The 22,930-nt window shown below is 45.6% G+C and overlaps 1 protein-coding gene across 1 annotated transcript in view; it reads right to left on the bottom strand.

Moving 5' to 3' along the window:
• Nucleotides 1–22,930, bottom strand: part of lekr1 (Leucine-, glutamate- and lysine-rich protein 1) — a 173,472-nt gene that overhangs the window by 119,695 nt on the left and 30,847 nt on the right. Inside the window, exon 3 of the mRNA XM_036965369.2 lies at nt 20,708–21,099. Coding sequence (XP_036821264.2) covers nt 20,708–21,099 — 392 coding nt within the window. The remainder of the gene's footprint in view (nt 1–20,707; nt 21,100–22,930) is intronic.

Raw genomic sequence — 22,930 nt, forward strand, 5'->3', positions numbered from 1 at the left:
TTGTGTTGTCTGGTAACCATGACAGACACCATAGTGATGACTGTAATCATCCAAAAACACAGAGAGGACAGCAACACACACACAAACAATCACACACACACACACACTGATATCACATCTTCGCAGTCCTCATTAGTATCAAAGCCCAGAGACATGAAAGGCAGTTTACCCTCCAGCATGTATTTGAATACAAACTCACACACATGTGTTTATACAAGTGTGTTTCTGTGACAGGGAGGAATGTGTGTGTGTGTGTGTGTGTGTTACGTTCCCCAGTTTCTGTGTTGTAGTTTGTGTATTTGCATGTGTGTATTTCAGGAAATGGCTTCCTGAAATCCCTCAAGCAGCTGATTGGTCGACTCCATGGCTAATTGGAGAGCTGACCCCGCCCCCTCGTCAAGACGCATCTGTCTCCAATTACCCATTCCTTCTCAAGCTATATAAAAGTCAGTGTTCTGTTCAGAAGGGAGATTGCAGAATGATTGATTGTGATTTCGAGAGAGCATGGCTGAGAGAGGAGGCTGATGGTTTAGGGTCATATTATGTTTGTTGTTTCTGAGAGTGATACAGGCAGTTATGCACTGTGTTAGTTTGTTGCATTATCAGATAGAGCTTATTTGATGTCCTTTGTTTGTTTGTGGAATTGTTTAATATTCTGTTTCATTTGTTCCCAGGGGGGAAGGGGAAGGCACCTAGGGAGTGCTTAGTTAAGAGGCCCGTGGGCATACATATACCCGTAGTATTCACTGTCTATGCACACTAGGAAAGACCTGGGCGGACCACCCCCTGTATTTTGGTTAGTGCACCAGGTGGTGCTAAGTTAGGTAAGTAGTGGTTAGGCAGGTAAGATAGGAGAGGGGGGGCTTTGATATTTACTTTCTTTGCTTTGGTTCCGCCCAGCCCCTTTTCCCCATAATACCGTGTGAAGGAATAAATTCCTAGTAAGCGGTAAATTCTGCCTTTTGTCATCCTTACTCGCACCTACAGTCCATACCTCTTTCACTTCACGAGGAGTTGAGTTGTAGCAGGGTGTTGCGTTCCCTCTTCACAGAGGCGTAACATAATGGGGGCTGATCCGGGATTAGTTTTTGTGTGTCCAGTAGATTGCTGTGTACAAGATGGCTGCCTCAGCCATCTCCAAGTTCTTTGAAGCGCCCTCTATTGATTGTTTGGTGAGGTTTCGGAAAGTAGACCTTAGCTGACGATTATGGATTTGTTTTCCCTGAGAAAGCCCTAAAGGTTGAGCTTTTGGTGCTAGTCGGGGAGGGTTTAGTGAGAAAATGAATTATCTTGTTGAAAGATGACGAGAGGGAGGCTTCAGGAGAGGAGACGGGTAGACCTTCCGATGCCAAGTTGGAGGACAGGGCAGAGGAAGGGGTTGCTTGTACCCCCTTTACATTGCCCCGATTTGACCCTTTATCTTCTGCTTCCGGTCGTTCAGACGAGACCGCTAGGCTGAAGGTGAGGCTGGCCTGTTTAGAAATGCAGCAAAAAGATAAAGAGAGAGATTCATTTTTAACTTGAAATTAGGAAAATAGAAGCCGACAAGGAGGTAAGGATCCGACAACTGGAGCTAGACGCTGGCTCCAATGTGACTCCACAAGCTGCTCATCAAGCCCACTTCGATGTGAGTAAAAATATAGCTTTAGTCCCTCCATTTCGAGAGTCGGAAGTTGATTCCTATTTCTCTGCGTTTGAGAGTGTGGCCGCTGCGCTGCATTGGCCACTCAAGGTTTGGCGGCTCCTGTTGCAATGTAAATTGTCTGGGAAAGCCCAGGAAGTAGTAGCTGCTCTCTCCCTGGAAGACAGTTTACACTACGATACAGTTAAAGCTACCGTGTTGCGGGCTACCTGAAGCTTATAGGCAGCGCTTCAGGAACCAAAAGAAACCCTCTCACCATACTTTTGTTGAGTTTGCAAGGGACAAAGAGACTCTGTTTAATCGATGGTGTTCAGCCAGCAAAGCTAACACCTTTGCTGATATTCGGGAGTTGATGCTGTTGGAGGAATTTAAAAGCAACCTCCCTGATAGAATTGTAGTTAATTTAAATGAACAGGAAGTGGTGACATTGGCCCAGGCAGCAGTGTTGGCAGATGAGTACGCTTTGACACACAAGACTGTCTTTGATGCGCCTCGTTTTGAAGGCCGGACGATTACGTCATCAGTTCCTCGTTCAGGTCGCTTTTCCTCTGACAACCCTACACGTTTTCATGAAATCCGTGAATGTTTTTACTGTCACCAAAAGGGTCACGTGATTGCGGACTGCCCAGTTTTGAAAAATAAACCGAAACATTCCCAGTTCACCGTCCCCAAAAATGAAAAGTTTGGGTTTAGTCAAGTCTTTGGCCTGTCCGTTGGACCGAGTTATTGATTCAGCATTTGAGAAACCGGATCCTGTCTATGCTCCGTTTATCTCTGCCGGTTGTGTTTCCTTAACTGGGGAACAAGCTGATCAAAAGCCTATCCAAATCTTACGAGACACCAGGGCGGCGAGACAAAAACCGTATCTGTACCATTTCACTGTCAGACTTAGGATCAGGATGTTTACGTGTTGGTGTAGTGTCTACACTGCCAGTAAAATGAGTCACATTGCTACCAGGGAATATAATTGCTGGTGGTAATGTCACTCCTGTGTTAGAGGTAGCAGACAACCCAGAAATCAGAACTACAGATGAGAAATTGGTTCAAGCATTTCCTCATGTTTTTCCTGCTTGTGTGTTAACGAGGGCACAATCTCGCAAGCTTGGAGATGTGGAGGATTTGGCTAGTTCCATTTTTGAGAATGTTGAGGTAGAAGACAATGCACCGAATATGCCTTCTTGCAATGCCGACAGTTTTTACCCCCGTAAAAACTAAGGCAGGGGAAAGCGAAATCACGCCCCAAATACATGACATTCTTTTGTCTGTCACCCCCGAGAAGGTGATTGAATGTCAAAAGGGAGACACCAGTCTTCGCAAGTGTTTTGCTTCGGTAATTTCCATTGAGGAAGCTAAAACTAAGGAGACTGCCTACTTTATGGAAGCAGGAGTTTTGATGTGGAAATGGGCAGCTCATGATACCATTAATGACTGGAGTCAAGTGTGTCAAGTGGTTGTTCCTACACCGTTCTGACTGCAGGTGCTGTCACTCGCCCATGACCAGGCGTTGACCGGACACTTGGGGATCACAAAGACTTATAACCGGGTCCTTCGTCATTTCTTCTGGCCAGGTTTGAAGTCGGACGTGGTCCAATTTTGTAAAACATGTCACGTATGTCAACTCACTGGGAAAGTGAATCAAACAGTTCCTCGAGCGCCGCTCTGCCCAATTCCTGTGGTGGGGGAACCGTTTGAAAGAGTGATAATTGATTGTGTAGGTCCATTGTCGAAAACCAGGTCAGGTAACCAGTTCCTACTAACAATAATGTGCAGTGCTACTCGATACCCAGAGGCTATTCCTCTCCGTACTATAACGGCTAAGACTGTGGTGAAGGCACCTAGTGAAGTTCTTCTCTGCGTTTGGACTCTCCCTAAAGTAATCCAAACTGATCAGGGATCCAACTTTATGTCCAAACTGTTTTCAAATGTGCTAAAGACATTGCGTATTTCCCATCAGGTCTCCAGTCCGTATCATCCAGAGAGTCGAGGGGCTCTCGAACGCTGGCATTAGACGCTGAAGGCAATGCTACGCAAGTATTGCATGGATACCAGTACCGATTGGGATGAGGGGGTGCCCTTTGTCCTATTTGCTATTAGGGAAACGATACAAGAGTCCTTAGGGTTCAGCCCTGTTGACCTTGTTTGGACACACCCCACGGGGTCCGCTGAAAGTTTTGAAGGAGCATATCTTATCTCCTTCACCCAGTAGCGCCCTAAAAATGTTTTGGATTATGTCAGCAAGATGCGGGAGAGACTGCACGCCGCCTGTGCGTTAGCCCAAAAGTCTCTCTCCTCGTCTCAAAAACGCATGAAGTTGCATTATGACAAAAAGGCTGTTGGTCGTTCTTTTGCACCAGAGGATCAAGTTTTAGTTTTGTTGCCAATCCCTGGCTCATCTCTGTCGGCACGTTTTTCTGCACCATATCTTGTGCACACCACGACAACTATTACACACCACGACAACTATTACACACCACGACAACTATTACACACCACTACAACTATTACACACCACTACAACTATTACACACCACTACAACTATTACACAACACGACAACTATTACACAACACGACAACTAATACACACCACTACAACTAATACACACCACTACAACTATTACACACCACGACAACTATTACACACCACTACAACTATTACACACCACGACAACTATTACACACCACGACAACTATTACACACCACTACAACTATTACACACCACGACAACTATTACACACCACGACAACTATTACACACCACGACAACTATTACACACCACGACAACTATTACACACCACTACAACTATTACACACCACGACAACTATTACACACCACGACAACTATTACACACCACGACAACTATTACACACCAAAGACACATCAAAAGGTGAAGAAAACGACTGCAATGATGCACTTAACGACAGGACTTCTGTCATTGGCAACTCAACATCATTAAGCAAGCCTTTTACATTTCTTAATGTACGTGCGAGTGTGAGCGTGCCGTGTGTGCGTTCACTGTAAGAGTTAGTGTGTGTATGTGTGTGTGTGTGTCACCTGTGTTTGTATGTATCTTGTTGTTATGTTGTGTTGTCTGGTAACCATGATGGATACCATAGTGATGACTGTAATCATCCAAAAACACAGAGAGGACAGCAACACACACACACGCACACACATACACACACACACGCACACACACACACACACACACACACACACACACACACACACTGATATCACATCTTCGCAGTCCTCATTAGTATCAAAGCCCAGAGACATGAAAGGCAGTTTACCCTCCAGCATGTATTTGAATACAAACTCACACACATGTGTTTATACAAGTGTGTTTCTGTGACAGGGAGGAATGCGTGTGTGTGTGTGTGTGTGTGTGTGCGCGCATGTTGGGGGGGGGCATGTGTAAAATACAAAATCTGTTGCTGTTGCTAATGGCTGTAATAGTGCTACTGTTGTTGTTGTTGTATCTGTTGTCATGATTCCAGATGGTGCCCTGAGCCGGTCAGCTTTTCAAAAACATCCACTGTAATAAAACTCTAACTCCCTCATTATACACTCCCTGACTGTACACGTACCGTGGGTATACAGAGTGTGTATTCATTTGATATGTATCGTAACGCTCCCATTGGGACAGACATAATGACTTGCATGCATAATGTTTTTGAAGAAAGGCTGACTCTGTAACTCCAGAGTAGATCTGCCTGAGAGTTACCACACACACACACACATACATAAATTTGTGCCAGAACAATGCTGATTGTTGTATTGTTTGTGTGGTTCCTATAGGTAACATGAACTGAAGATATAACCACAATGGGTTAGGGTTATTTACCACAATGGTAAATGGAATATAGATGTAAGCGCTTCCCTAGAATGAATGGCTGTGAATGTCAATTTGTCATACAATCTGCCCTACCATTACCATGCCATCTACTCCCCTTTACCATACCATCTACTCCCCATTACCATACCATCTACCCTCCTTTACCATACCATCTACCCTCCTTTACCATACCATCTACTCCCCATTACCATACCATCTACCCTCCTTTACCATACCATCTACTCCCCTTTACCATACCATCTACTCCCCTTTACCATACTAATCTACTCCCCTTTACCATACCATCTACTCCCCTTTACCATACCATCTACTCCCCTTTACCATACCATCTACTCCCCTTTACCATACTAATCTACTCCCCTTTACCATACCATCTACTCCCCTTTACCATACCATCTACTCCCCTTTACCATACCATTACCATGCCATCTACTCCCCTTTACCATACCATCTACTCCCCATTACCATACCATCTACCCTCCTTTACCATACCATCTACTCCCCTTTACCATACCATCTACTCCCCTTTACCATACTAATCTACTCCCCTTTACCATACCATCTACTCCCCTTTACCATACCATCTACTCCCCTTTACCATACCATCTACCATACCATCTACCCCCCTTTACCATACCATCTACTCCCCATTACCATACCATCTACCCCCCTTTACCATACCATCTACTCCCCTTTACCATACCATCTACTCCCCTTTACCATACTAATCTACTCCCCTTTACCATACCATCTACTCCCCTTTACCATACCATCTACCATACCATCTACCCCCCTTTACCATACCATCTACTCCCCATTACCATACCATCTACCCCCCTTTACCATACCATCTACTCCCCTTTACCATACCATCTACTCCCCTTTACCATACCATCTACTCCCCTTTACCATACCATCTACTCCCCTTTACCATACCATCTACCATACCATCTACTCCCCTTTACCATACCATCTACTCCCCATTACCATACCATCTACCCCCCATTACCATACCATCTACCCCCCTTTACCATACCATCTACTCCCCTTTACCATACCATCTACCATACCATCTACTCCCCATTACCATACCATCTACTCCCCATTACCATACCATCTACTCCCCTTTACCATACCATCTACTCCCCTTTACCATACCATCTACTCCCCTTTACCATACCATCTACTCCCCTTTACCATACCATCTACCATACCATCTACTCCCCTTTACCATACCATCTACCATACCATCTACTCCCCTTTACCATACCATCTACTCCCCATTACCATACCATCTACCCCCCATTACCATACCATCTACCCCCCTTTACCATACCATCTACTCCCCATTACCATACCATCTACCCCCCTTTACCATACCATCTACTCCCCTTTACCATACCATCTACTCCCCTTTACCATACCATCTACCATACCATCTACTCCCCTTTAGCATACCATCTACCCCCCTTTACCATACCATCTACCCCCCTTTACCATACCATCTACCCCCCTTTACCATACCATCTACTCCCCTTTACCATACCATCTACCATACCATCTACTCCCCTTTAGCATACCATCTACCCCCCTTTACCATACCATCTAACCCCCTTTACCATACCATCTACTCCCCTTTACCATACCATCTACCCTCCTTTACCATACCATCTACTCCCCTTTACCATACCATCTACTCCCCTTTACCATACCATCTACTCCCCATTACCATACCATCTACCCTCCTTTACCATACCATCTACTCCCCTTTACCATACCATCTACTCCCCTTTACCATACCATCTACTCCCCATTACCATACCATCTACCCTCCTTTACCATACCATCTACCCCCCTTTACCATACAATCTGCCCTACCATTACCATACCATCTACCCCCTTTACCATACCATCTACCATACCATCTACTCCCCTTTAGCATACCATCTACCCCCCTTTACCATACCATCTACCCCCCTTTACCATACCATCTACTCCCCTTTACCATACTATCTACCCTCCTTTACCATACCATCTACCCCCCTTTACCATACCATCTACCATACCATCTACTCCCCTTTACCATACTATCTACCCTCCTTTACCATACCATCTACCCCCCTTTACCATACCATCTACCCCCTTTACCATACCATCTACCATACCATCTACTCCCCTTTAGCATACCATCTACCCCCCTTTACCATACCATCTACCCCCCTTTACCATACCATCTACTCCCCTTTAGCATACCATCTACCCCCCTTTACCATACCATCTACCCCCCTTTACCATACCATCTACTCCCCTTTACCATACTATCTACCCTCCTTTACCATACCATCTACTCCCCTTTACCATACCATCTACTCCCCTTTACCATACCATCTACTCCCCATTACCATACCATCTACCCTCCTTTACCATACCATCTACTCCCCTTTACCATACCATCTACTCCCCATTACCATACCATCTACTCCCCTTTACCATACCATCTACCCCCCTTTACCATACCATCTACTCCCCTTTACCATACCATCTACTCCCCTTTACCATACCATCTACTCCCCATTACCATACCATCTACTCCCCTTTACCATACCATCTACCCCCCTTTACCATACCATCTACTCCCCTTTACCATACCATCTACTCCCCTTTACCATACCATCTACTCCCCATTACCATACCATCTACCCTCCTTTACCATACCATCTACTCCCCTTTACCGTACCATCTACCCTCCTTTACCATACCATCTACTCCCCTTTACCATACCATCTACTCCCCTTTACCATACCATCTACTCCCCTTTACCATACAATCTGCCCTACCATTACCATACCATCTACCCCCCTTTACCATACCATCTACTCCCCTTTACCATACCATCTACTCCCCATTACCATACCATCTACCCTCCTTTACCATACCATCTACTCCCCTTTACCATACCATCTACCCTCCTTTACCATACCATCTACTCCCCTTTACCATACCATCTACCCTCCTTTACCATACCATCTACTCCCCTTTACCATACCATCTACTCCCCTTTACCATACCATCTACTCCCCTTTACCATACCATCTACCCCCCTTTACCATACCATCTACTCCCCTTTACCATACCATCTACTCCCCTTTACCATACCATCTACTCCGCTTTACCATACCATCTACCCCCCTTTACCATACCATCTACCATACCATCTACCCCCCTTTACCATACCATCTACCCCCCTTTACCATACCATCTACCCCCCTTTACCATACCATCTACCCCCCTTTACCATACCATCTACCATACCATCTACCCCCCTTTACCATACCATCTACTCCCCTTTACCATACCATCTACCCCCCTTTACCATACCATCTACCATACCATCTACCCCCCTTTACCATACCATCTACCCCCCTTTACCATACCATCTACCCCCCTTTACCATACCATCGACCCTCCTTTACCATACCATCTACCCTCCTTTACCATACCATCTACCCCCCTTTACCATACCATCTACCCCCCTTTACCATACCATCTACTCCCCATTACCATACCATCTACCCCCCTTTACCATACCATCTACCCCCCTTTACCATACCATCTACCCCCCTTTACCATACCATCTACCCCCCTTTACCATACCATCTACCCTCCATTACCATACCATCTACCCCCCTTTACCATACCATCTACCCTCCATTACCATACCATCTACTCCCCTTTACCATACCATCTACCATACCATCTACTCCCCTTTACCATACCATCTACCCTCCATTACCATACCATCTACCCCCCTTTACCATACCATCTACCCCCCTTTACCATACCATCTACCCTCCATTACCATACCATCTACTCCCCTTTACCATACCATCTACTCCCCTTTACCATACCATCTACCCCCCTTTACCATACCATCTACCATCCTTTACCATACCATCTACCCCCCTTTACCATACCATCTACCCCCCTTTACCATACCATCTACTCCCCTTTACCATACCATCTACCCCCCTTTACCATACCATCTACTCCCCTTTACCATACCATCTACTCCCCTTTACCATACCATCTACTCCCCTTTACCATACCATCTACCCCCCTTTACCATACCATCTACTCCCCTTTACCATACCATCTACTCCCCTTTACCATACCATCTACCATACCATCTACTCCCCTTTACCATACCATCTACCCCCCTTTACCATACCATCTACCCCCCTTTACCATACCATCTACCCGCCTTTACCATACCATCTACCCTCCTTTACCATACCATCTACCCCCCTTTACCATACCATCTACCCTCCTTTACCATACCATCTACCCTCCTTTACCATACCATCTACTCCCCTTTACCATACCATCTACCCTCCTTTACCATACCATCTACTCCCCTTTACCATACCATCTACCCTCCTTTACCATACCATCTACTCCCCTTTACCATACCATCTACCCTCCTTTACCATACCATCTACTCCTCCTTTACCATACCATCTACCCTCCTTTACCATACCATCTAGTCCCCTTTACCATACCATCTACTCCCCTTTACCATACCATCTACCCTCCTTTACCATACCATCTACTCCCCTTTACCATACCATCTACCCTCCTTTACCATACCATCTACTCCCCTTTACCATACCATCTACTCCCCTTTACCATACCATCTACTCCCCTTTACCATACCATCTACTCCCCTTTACCATACCATCTACTCCCCTTTACCATACCATCTACTCCCCTTTACCATACCATCTACTCCCCTTTACCATACAATCTACTCCCCTTTACCATACCATCTACCCCTCTTTACCATACCATGTACCCTCCTTTACCATACCATCTACCCCCCTTTACCATACCATCTACCATACCATCTACTCCCCTTTACCATACAATCAACTCCCCTTTACCATACCATCTACTCCCCTTTACCATACCATCTACCCCTCTTTACCATACCATCTACCCTCCTTTACCATACCATCTACTCCCCTTTAACATACCATCTACTCCCCTTTACCATACCATCTACTCCCCTTTACCATACCATCTACTCCCCTTTACCATACCATCTACTCCTCCTTCCTCCTTTACCATCTACCCTCCTTTACCATACCATCTACCCTCCTTTACCATACCATCTACTCCCCTTTACCATACCATCTACTCCCCTTTACCATACCATCTACTCCTCCTTTACCATCTACCTTCCTTTACCATACCATCTACTCCCCTTTACCATACCATCTACCATACCATCTACTCCCCTTTACCATACCATCTACTCCCCTTTACCATACCATCTACTCCCCTTTACCATACCATCTACCATACCATCTACTCCTCCTTTACCATACCATCTACCCTCCTTTACCATACCATCTACCCTCCTTTACCATACCATCTACTCCCCTTTACCATACCATCTGCCCTCCTTTACCATACCATCTACTCCCCTTTACCATACCATCTACTCCCCTTTACCATACCATCTACTCCTCCTTTACCATACCATCTACTCCCCTTTACCATACTATCTACTCCCCTTTACCATACCATCTACCCTCCTTTACCATACCATCTACTCCCCTTTACCATACCATCTACTCCCCTTTACCATACCATCTACCCCCCTTTACCATACCATCGACCCTCCTTTACCATACCATCTACCCCTCTTTACCATACCATCTACTCCCCTTTACCATACCATCTACTCCCCTTTACCATACCATCTACCATACCATCTACTCCCCTTTACCATACCATCTACTCCCCTTTACCATACCATCTACCCTCCTTTACCATACCATCTACTCCCCTTTACCATACCATCTACTCCCCTTTACCATACCATCTACTCCCCTTTACCATACCATCTACTCCCCTTTACCATACCATCTACCCTCCTTTACCATACCATCTACTCCCCTTTACCATACTATCTACCATACCATCTACTCCCCTTTACCATACCATCTACCCCCCTTTACCATACCATCGACCCTCCTTTACCATACCATCTACCCCTCTTTACCATACCATCTACCCTCCTTTACCATACCATCTACTCCCCTTTACCATACCATCTACCATACCATCTACTCCCCTTTACCATACCATCTACCCCCCTTTACCATACCATCGACCCTCCTTTACCATACCATCTACCCCTCTTTACCATACCATCTACCCCTCTTTACCATACCATCTACCCTCCTTTACCATACCATCTACTCCCCTTTACCATACCATCTACCCTCCTTTACCATACCATCTACTCCCCTTTACCATACCATCTACCCTCCTTTACCATACCATCTACTCCCCTTTACCATACCATCTACTCCCCTTTACCATACCATCTACTCCCCTTTACCATACCATCTACTCCCCTTTACCATACCATCTACCCCTCTTTACCATACCATGTACCCTCCTTTACCATACCATCTACCCCCCTTTACCATACCATCTACCATACCATCTACTCCCCTTTACCATACAATCAACTCCCCTTTACCATACCATCTACTCCCCTTTACCATACCATCTACCCCTCTTTACCATACCATCTACCCTCCTTTACCATACCATCTACTCCCCTTTAACATACCATCTACTCCCCTTTACCATACCATCTACTCCCCTTTACCATACCATCTACTCCCCTTTACCATACCATCTACTCCCCTTTACCATACCATCTACTCCCCTTTACCATACCATCTACTCCTCCTTCCTCCTTTACCATACCATCTACCCTCCTTTACCATACCATCTACTCCCCTTTACCATACCATCTACTCCCCTTTACCATACCATCTACTCCTCCTTTACCATCTACCTTCCTTTACCATACCATCTACTCCCCTTTACCATACCATCTACCATACCATCTACTCCCCTTTACCATACCATCTACTCCCCTTTACCATACCATCTACTCCCCTTTACCATACCATCTACCATACCATCTACTCCTCCTTTACCATACCATCTACCCTCCTTTACCATACCATCTACCCTCCTTTACCATACCATCTACTCCCCTTTACCATACTATCTACCCTCCTTTACCATACCATCTACTCCCCTTTACCATACCATCTACTCCCCTTTACCATACCATCTACTCCTCCTTTACCATACCATCTACTCCCCTTTACCATACCATCTACTCCCCTTTACCATACCATCTACCCTCCTTTACCATACCATCTACTCCCCTTTACCATACCATCTACCCTCCTTTACCATACCATCTACTCCCCTTTACCATACCATCTACTCCCCTTTACCATACCATCTACTCCTCCTTTACCATACCATCTACTCCCCTTTACCATACCATCTACTCCCCTTTACCATACCATCTACTCCCCTTTACCATACCATCTACCCCCCTTTAACATACCATCGACCCTCCTTTACCATACCATCTACCCCTCTTTACCAAACCATCTACTCCCCTTTACCATACCATCTACTCCCCTTTACCATACCATCTACCATACCATCTACTCCCCTTTACCATACCATCTACTCCCCTTTACCATACCATCTACCCTCCTTTACCATACCATCTACTCCCCTTTACCATACCATCTACTCCCCTTTACCATACCATCTACCCTCCTTTACCATACCATCTACTCCCCTTTACCATACCATCTACTCCCCTTTACCATACCATCTACTCCCCTTTACCATACCATCTACCCTCCTTTACCATACCATCTACTCCCCTTTACCATACCATCTACCCCCCTTTACCATACCATCTACTCCCCTTTACCATACTATCTACCCCCCTTTACCATACCATCTACTCCCCTTTACCATACCATCTACTCCCCTTTACCATACCATCTACTCCCCTTTACCATACCATCTACTCCCCTTTACCATACCATCTACTCCCCTTTACCATACCATCTACCCTCCTTTACCATACCATCTACCCCCCTTTACCATACCATCTACCATACCATCTACTCCCCTTTACCATACCATCTACTCCCCTTTACCATACCATCTACCCCCCTTTACCATACCATCTACCCCCCTTTACCATACCATCTACTCCCCTTTACCATACCATCTACTCCCCTTTACCATACCATCTACCCCTCTTTACCATACCATCTACCCTCCTTTACCATACCATCTACTCCCCTTTACCATACCATCTACTCCCCTTTACCATACCATCTACTCCCCTTTACCATACCATCTACTCCCCTTTACCATACCATCTACTCCCCTTTACCATACCATCTACTCCCCTTTACCATACCATCTACTCCCCTTTACCATACCATCTACCCTCCTTTACCATACCATCTACTCCCCTTTACCATACCATCTACCATACCATCTACTCCCCTTTACCATACCATCTACTCCCCTTTACCATACTATCTACCCCCCTTTACCATACCATCTACCCCCCTTTACCATACCATCTACTCCCCTTTACCATACCATCTACTCCCCTTTACCATACCATCTACCCCTCTTTACCATACCATCTACCCTCCTTTACCATACCATCTACTCCCCTTTACCATACCATCTACTCCCCTTTACCATACCATCTACTCCCCTTTACCATACCATCTACTCCCCTTTACCATACCATCTACTCCCCTTTACCATACCATCTACTCCCCTTTACCATACCATCTACTCCCCTTTACCATACCATCTACTCCCCTTTACCATACCATCTACTCCCCTTTACCATACCATCTACCCTCCTTTACCATACCATCTACTCCCCTTTACCATACCATCTACCATACCATCTACTCCCCTTTACCATACCATCTACTCCCCTTTACCATACCATCTACTCCCCTTTACCATACTAATCTACCCCCCTTTACCATACCATCTACCATCTATTTCACTCACCATTACCATCCAGCCCCAGGTGTGTGAGCGTGTGTATGTGGGTGTTTGTGTGTGTAGGTCTCTCTAACAACAGCCTATGTTTCACTCTGATATACTGGAGAAGATATTACAACATGCTACTAACTAGAAATGTTATTTTCTGCAGGCGGAAATGGAAAAGGGTGGTACATTAGTGTTTGTGTATTTAGATGAGCACAGTTCTTGGAGGCACAACAATCATAAGAGCATTTATTCTAACAAACAGTCATACACCCACTGTGCAGTCAGTCAGTCAGTCAGTCAATCATTCAGAACAGCAAGCAGCACCTTCTTCTCCCTGCCTGCCTGCCTGCCTGCCTGCCTGCCTGCCTGCCTGCCTGCCTGCCTGCCTGCCTGCCTGCCTGCCTGCCTGCCTGCCTGCCTGCCTGCCTGCCTGCCTGCCTGCCTGCCTGCCTGCCTGCCTGCCTGCCTGCCTGCCTGCCTGCCTGCCTGCCTGCCTGCCTGCCTGCCTGCCTGCCTGCCTGCCTGCCTGCCTGCCTGCCTGCCTGCCTGCCTGCCTGCCTGCCCTGCCTGCCTGCCTGCCTGCCTGCCTGCCTGCCTGCCTGCCTGCCTGCCTGCCTGCCTGCCTGCCTGCCTGCCTGCCTGCCTGCCTGCCTGCCTGCCTGCCTGCCTGCCTGCCTGCCTGCCTGCCTGCCTGCCTGCCTGCCTGCCTGCCTGCCTGCCTGCCTGCCTGCCTGCCTGCCTGCCTGCCTGCCTGCCTGCCTGCCTGCCTGCCTGCCTGCCTGCCTGCCTGCCTGCCTGCCTGCCTGCCTGCCTGCCTGCCTGCCTGCCTGCCTGCCTGCCTGCCTGCCTGCCTGCCTGCCTGCCTGCCTGCCTGCCTGCCTGCCTGCCTGCCTGCCTGCCTGCCTGCCTGCCTGCCTGCCTGCCTGCCTGCCTGCCTGCCTGCCTGCCTGCCTGCCTGCCTGCCTGCCTGCCTGCCTGCCTGCCTGCCTGCCTGCCTGCCTGCCTGCCTGCCTGCCTGCCTGCCTGCCTGCCTGCCTGCCTGCCTGCCTGCCTGCCTGCCTGCCTGCCTGCCTGCCTGCCTGCCTGCCTGCCTGCCTGCCTGCCTGCCTGCCTGCCTGCCTGCCTGCCTGCCTGCCTGCCTGCCTGCCTGCCTGCCTGCCTGCCTGCCTGCCTGCCTGCCTGCCTGCCTGCCTGCCTGCCTGCCTGCCTGCCTGCCTGCCTGCCTGCCTGCCTGCCTGCCTGCCTGCCTGCCTGCCTGCCTGCCTGCCTGCCTGCCTGCCTGCCTGCCTGCCTGCCTGCCTGCCTCCCTCCCTCCCTCCCTCCCTCCCTGCCTCCCTCCCTCCCTGCCTCCCTGCCTCCCTGCCTGCCTCCCTCCCTCCCTCCCTGCCTCCCTCCCTCCCTCCCTCCCTGCCTGCCTCCCTCCCTGCCTCCCTCCCTGCCTCCCTCCCTGCCTCCCTCCCTGCCTCCCTCCCTTTCTCCTGTTAATCTCTCCAATGCCGATAAATTGCAGCTAAAGTACTGCGCTGAGTGCTGTTAAATTGCAGGATAAGTGATTAGGAGAGAGTGAAGGTGTGGGTGAGAGAGTGTGTGAGTACAGGAAGAGAGTAGGAGTGTTGATTTTAGAAGAGAACAGTAAACATTGACCCCAAACAGATCATCATAGCAGGTCAAATCAGGCTGCCTGGTTGACCTTTGACCCTATTTGACCTCAGTGTGCCCCCAGGCTCTAAACATACCATTTATAATCTCCTAGATGGAGGATTAGGCTAACCCATGAGGCATTTCACCAGGAGCGTGTAGGCTATTAATTACATAGCACGGTATAAGCCTACGCACATGCACACACATGCTCATACACACACAAATACACACTGATGCATGCATACAACAATACACATGGAGAGAGAGAGAGAGAGAGAGAGAGAGAGAGAGAGAGAGTCTGACCACAGCCCCTGGCTAGGAATTAACTGTCAATCAATAATGGAGCTAATGGGTGCAGAGGACAGGAGATCATTTGATGGTGTCTGGGTCCAGTGAGTGGTTCAGCCCCCGTAGCGTTGGGTGACAACAGACTGATTTAAAGTGTTCCCCATTATTTATTGCATTGCCTATGGTGATGATGTGTGTCAGTGTGCTCTGTGTGTGTGTGAGAAACATGCCCTCTAACACAACAGTCTGGCTGTAGTATGCGTGAGGAGCTCATTGACCCCCCCTGTCCGTCCTCCCCCTCCCTCCACTGCCACTTCCTGGTGTGACAGCTGTGAATGCATAGCGTGCCTCCTCACACACCCGCACCACATGTGCATCACACGCAGGAGACACACACACACACACACACACACACACACACACACACACACACACACACACAGGTTCACAGAAACAGTTGCAAAAGAGACTCACTGTATCAACAATGCAGTAGAAGCAAAGAGGAATTGACAATCATTCCCACATCGAAACACACACACACACACACACACCAGCCAACTTTAAAAACGCAAATACAACCACTGGTGCTGGCTGGCCCAGAAACACACTTTACCAGCAGTAACACTTTGAACAGCAGCACCACAGCAATATGATCTTACAGTCAGACTTCATCAGCTTCCTGCTTCTATAACTCCTATAGGAATATGATCTGACAGTCAGACTTCATCAGCTTCCTGCTTCCATAACTCCTGAACATCTCTAAAACTAAGAGCATTGTAATTGGTACAAATCATTCCCTAGGTTCTAGACCTCGGCTGAATCGGGTAATAAGTGGTGTGGCTGTTGAACCAGTTGAGGATACTATATTACTTGGCGTTACCTTAGATTGTAAACTGTCATGGTCAAAACATATAGATTCGACGGTTGTAAAGATGGGGAGAGGTCTAGCCGTAATAAAGAGATGACACCACACTCCACAAAGCAAGTTCTTCAGGCTCTAGTTTTGTCTAATCTTGATTATTGCCCAGTCGTGTGGTTCAGTGCTGCAAGGAAAGACCTAGTTAAGCTGCAGCTGGCCCAGAACAGAGTGGCACCTCTTGCTCTACATTGTAATCAGAGGGCTGATATAAATACTATGTATGCCAGTCTCTCTTGTCTAAGAGTTGAGGAGAGACTGACTGCTTCACTTCGTCTTTTTATAAGAAACATTGATGTGTTGAATATCCCAATTGTTTGCATAGGCAAATTCAAGAAAGTGTACTGTATTATATAGAGCCATTATTGCATGGAACTTCCTTCCATCTCACATTGCTCAAATGAACAGCAAACCTGGTTTAAAAAAAACAGATGAAGCAACACCTCACGGCACAACACCTCTCCCCTATTTGACCTAGATAGTTTGTGTGTGTATGTATTGATAGTTTGTGTGTGTATGTATTGATAGTTTGTGTGTGTATGTATTGATAGTTTGTGTGTGTATGTATTGATAGTTTGTGTGTGTATGTATTGATAGTTTGTGTGTGTATGTATTGATAGTCTGTGTGTGTATGTATTGATAGTTTGTGTGTGTATGTATTGATAGTTTGTGTGTGTATGTATTGATAGTTTGTGTGTGTATGTATTGATATGTAGTCTACGTGTGCCTTTTCAAAAAATGTATGTAGTTCTGTCATTGAGCTGCTCTTGTCTATTGATGTTCTGTATTATGTTATGTTTAATGTTTTGTCTGGACCCCAGGAAGAGTAGCTGCTGCTTTTACAACAGCTAATGGGGATCCTAATTAAATACCAATTATCAAATGTTAAAATGATCTCAGTCAGAGTTCATCAGCTTCCTGCTCCCATAACTCCTATAGTAATATGATCTAGTCACAGTTCATCAGCTTCCTGCTCCCATAACTCCTATAGTAATATTATTTACAGTCACAGTTCATCAACTTCCTGCTCCTTAAACTCCTATAGTAATATTATTTACAGTCACAGTTCATCAACTTCCTGCTCCCATAACTCCTATAGTAATATTATTTACAGTCACAGTTCATCAACTTCCTGCTCCCATAACTCCTATAGTAATATTATTTACAGTCACAGTTCATCAACTTCCTGCTCCTTAAACTCCTATAGTAATATTATTTACAGTCACAGTTCATCAACTTCCTCCTCCCATAACTCCTATAGTAATATTATTTACAGTCACAGTTCATCAACTTCCTGCTCCTTAAACTCCTATAGTAATATTATTTACAGTCACAGTTCATCAACTTCCTGCTCCCATAACTCCTATAGTAATATTATTTACAGTCACAGTTCATCAACTTCCTGCTCCTTAAACTCCTATAGTAATATTATTTACAGTCACAGTTCATCAACTTCCTGCTCCCATAACTCCTATAGTAATATTATTTACAGTCACAGTTCATCAACTTCCTGCTCCTTAAACTCCTATAGTAATATTATTTACAGTCACAGTTCATCAACTTCCTGCTCCCATAACTCCTATAGTAATATTATTTACAGTCACAGTTCATCAACTTCCTGCTCCTTAAACTCCTATAGTAATATTATTTACAGTCACAGTTCATCAACTTCCTGCTCCCATAACTCCTATAGTAATATTATTTACAGTCACAGTTCATCAACTTCCTGCTCCCATAACTCCTATAGTAATATTATTTACAGTCACAGTTCATCAACTTCCTGCTCCCATAACTCCTATAGTAATATTATTTACAGTCACAGTTCATCAACTTCCTGCTCCTTAAACTCCTATAGTAATATTATTTACAGTCACAGTTCATCAACTTCCTGCTCCCATAACTCCTATAGTAATATTATTTACAGTCACAGTTCATCAACTTCCTGCTCCTTAAACTCCTATAGTAATATGATCTAGTCACAGTTCATCAACTTCCTGCTCTCATAACTCCTATAGTAATATTATTTACAGTCACAGTTCACACAAACAAAGCAGAAGTAAGAAACCTGATCACGCAACACATGCATGACACTTCTCTCTCTCTCTCAATTTTAATTCAATTTAAATTTAAGGCAGAGAGAAAGAGAGAGAGAGAACTAGAGAGAGAGACAGAGAGACAGAGAGAGAGAGACAGAGCTAGAGAGAGGGAGAGAGAAAGAGAGAGGTTTTTGTCTCTCTTCCTCTCCCTCTCTCTCTCTCTCGCGTTGGCTCTCATCTGTCCGACGCTCATCCTCTTTCCACCTTATTTCCTGTCACATTACTTTCTCTTTCCGTCTTTCCATCCACCACTTTTTCCTTGTCTGAGTCAGATTTACTAGTTCACCTGCAGGTGTGCTGGTAACTATGTCAAACTGAAACTGTTCATCAGAGCAGAAGGAAATAGCATTTTCCACACAGACACAGTTTCGCAGCTCTGGTCATGTCTCAAGCCCTCAATTTCTATAATAGATACGATACTCCCCCACTCTCTATTTCTATAATAGACATTCTCCCACCCTCTGTTTCTATAACTGCCATCCCTCCGAATTTCTAGAATGGGGATGTGAAAGGCGATGGCGTGAAAAATATATTCTATTGAGCTATCCAGTAAATCTATAATTACACTGAGATGCTAGCTTGCGTCACAGAGAGAGAGAGAGAGAGAGAGAGAGAGAGAGAGAGAGAGAGAGAGCGAGAGAGAGAGAGACGTAATGGTGTGCATGGGTTAGGCCCATCAACGTGACTCAGAGGTAATAGGAGGCATAGAACTTATTATTAAATATGCTTTCACACTAGGGATAGAAAACATGAGAACACACATTCAAATGCACACAGACACGCTCATACCATAGTCATAGATACATAGCCTAGGCCTAGACATTAGATAAACACACACACATGCATGATACACAGAAGCATGCACGATACACAGATGCATGCACGATACACAGGTACATGCATGGTACACAGATTTATGCACAATACGCAGATGTATGCACGATACAGATACAGGCCTACAGCTAAGTCAAGATCTAAATCTAAATCAGATATCTTCTGTGAAATCTACAATAAGTGGTAATTTTTTCACAGCGAATCTTTTCTCCTCTCTTTTTTCCCTCTCAATTACTCTTTCTGGAGTGAAATATGGAACAGAATCTGTCGGGCTGCCAAAAGGTGGCTGCATTACAGTAACAGGTCAGTGTGTTGGCCTGCCAGACAGACTGCAAATATCTCCCTCCCTCCCTCCCTCTCTCTCCCTCCCTCCCTCCCTCCCTCTCTCTCCCTCTCTCTCTCTCCCTCCCTCTCTCTCTCTCTCGCTCTCTCTCCCTCTCTCTCCCTCTCTCTATATCTCTCTCTCTTTCTCTCTCTCTCTCTCTCTTGCTGTCACCCACCTCTCTTCCAGCTGATGTAGGTCTTCCCTCTGTTCCTCCAGATGAGTGCTGGACTGTTGGAGTTTTTCTTTCAAGACTCTCCATCTCTCCTCACTCCTTTTTTCTATCTCCTCATTTAGGAATCTCCTCTCTTCAAACCTCTTTTCATGTTCTTCTCTGAGGACTTTCTCTTTCTCCGTGGCCCCTCTCTGGATGTCTTCTCTCAGAGCCCTCTCCCACTCCTCTCTGCCCAGTTCCAGCAGCTCTCTCTTGGCTCTCTCTCTCTCTGTGGCCCCTCTCTGGTTCTGGAGCTCTCTCTCCACCTGGGCCAACCTGTCCTGGAGGAGCTGGAACTCGTGGAGGATGAGATAACTCACACCGCAGTACTGACACACAGTCTCCGACCTCTCCATCTGGAAACAACGGAAAAGAAAGTACATCAGTCTCTCAGCCAATCGATCCAATAATGTAATCCAAACTAATGTGATTTTAACCACCACCAACTGTAACTCTACCCTTGCATTTTAACCTTAACCCTCAAATAGCTTCCCAACCAGTACAATTCTTGTGATGATATAAACCCCTTATAAGGGATGCATATTTCTGTCCGTTTTACTGCCAACTAATTAACCCCCATTAACCGGTCAACAATACTATCAGAGCTATATAACGTATATAATGACGAGATGCTTACAAGCTTAGGCCAGAAAATAAAGACATTGGACTTATTTTGGATCGATTTGGGGGAGAATGAAACCTCTCGCTTCGCCTCTTCCTCTCTGATACTATGCACGCATACAAGTCCTGGATATTGTTCATTAAGAGCTTCATGGAAACATGTAGTATAGCAAGCCTATTATCTTCCAGTCTAAATGCTATAGTCTACTATTGAACATGAAACTCCTGTAACGAAGCAGATAATAACATGTCATTTTCAAACATTTACCCAAAATGCAATTTGCGTAAAACACAGTTGTAAACTGCACACTTAATGCGAGCGGTTCCATATGTGAAAGAGATGAACATCTCGGTTAGAAACTTAGAAAGAAGGGTGACTCTAATAGCAACTACAATGATGGGTTGCTAATATGACTAGGATTGTGACTTGTGGCTTCTGGACATCGAAAGAAAGTTGATATGAAAACCAATAGAACAGGAGAGAAATACTGGTCAATGGCATCAGGAAGTCTTTCTAAAATAACTGCCTCCATGTTTTTATGGATGGATTTTCTCAAGGCTACATTGAAACAAGGAAGACATGCCTCATTATTTGAACTAAAGTAAAACTTTCAGGTTTCAAACCATTATACTGCCTGAAGCCCACATTGCACAGTGGTGGTTGACATGCTCATCGTAGGCAGGCTATAGAATACCACAGTGTGAGTCATAATACCCATAAAACCTTGTGGTCAAATAGGGAAATGGTTCCAATCATTTTTCTACCATTAATTTTTCCCATAGGGGATTTTAGAAACACTTAAAATAAGGGCTGTGTTTCGTGTAGGCTTACCCTGGCGTGACGTTTTGACAAGGTGACTTATCAATATATATTCGCCTGTATCTATCCCCCAAACATGGAATGCTAATTAGCTGCTAATGTGGCTATCATAAAGAACTACAAATACCATAATGATCTGGACCACACTGCCGAATTGAGGCAAAGGTAAGAATCTCTGTATTAACTATCTAATATTAGCTAAATGTAGTAATGAATACATTTCTTTAAACGGACAATTCTGTGAACTGTCTTGTGCAAGTTTTAAATTGACACAATACCTGTTAACAAAGGTGTCAGCTAGAGATGACGAGCAGGAGCTTGCAAGGATTTGTAGATTTGTAATTAGCATTTTAAATAGAGCTGATAAAAGTCGACTTGTCCGAGAGAGACTTACACGGTTATCCAAATGTCACGCCAGGGTAGGCCAACACGAAACACGCCTGTTCTTTTACCCGATTCTAAAATCCCAGATGGGAAAATGAATGGTGGAACAACAATTGGAACCATTTCCCTGTTTGACCACTAGGTTTTATGACACCTCCATTGTGGGGCTCTGTAGCCTATGCATCCAAATGGCGTATGTGTGCTTTACGAATTGAGATTGAGAAATAACAATAGCTCTTTTTAAATCGTGGCCACCAACCTTTTTAACACACGATTGCATTTAGAACTGTTATTTGAAGTGCAATGAATGGGCTGACCAATGAATGGGCTGACCAATGACTGGACTGACCAATGACTGGACT

Source organism: Oncorhynchus mykiss, chromosome 27, assembly GCF_057628025.1.
Source record: "Oncorhynchus mykiss isolate SJ-2025 chromosome 27, ASM5762802v1, whole genome shotgun sequence".
Taxonomy (NCBI): domain Eukaryota; kingdom Metazoa; phylum Chordata; class Actinopteri; order Salmoniformes; family Salmonidae; genus Oncorhynchus; species Oncorhynchus mykiss.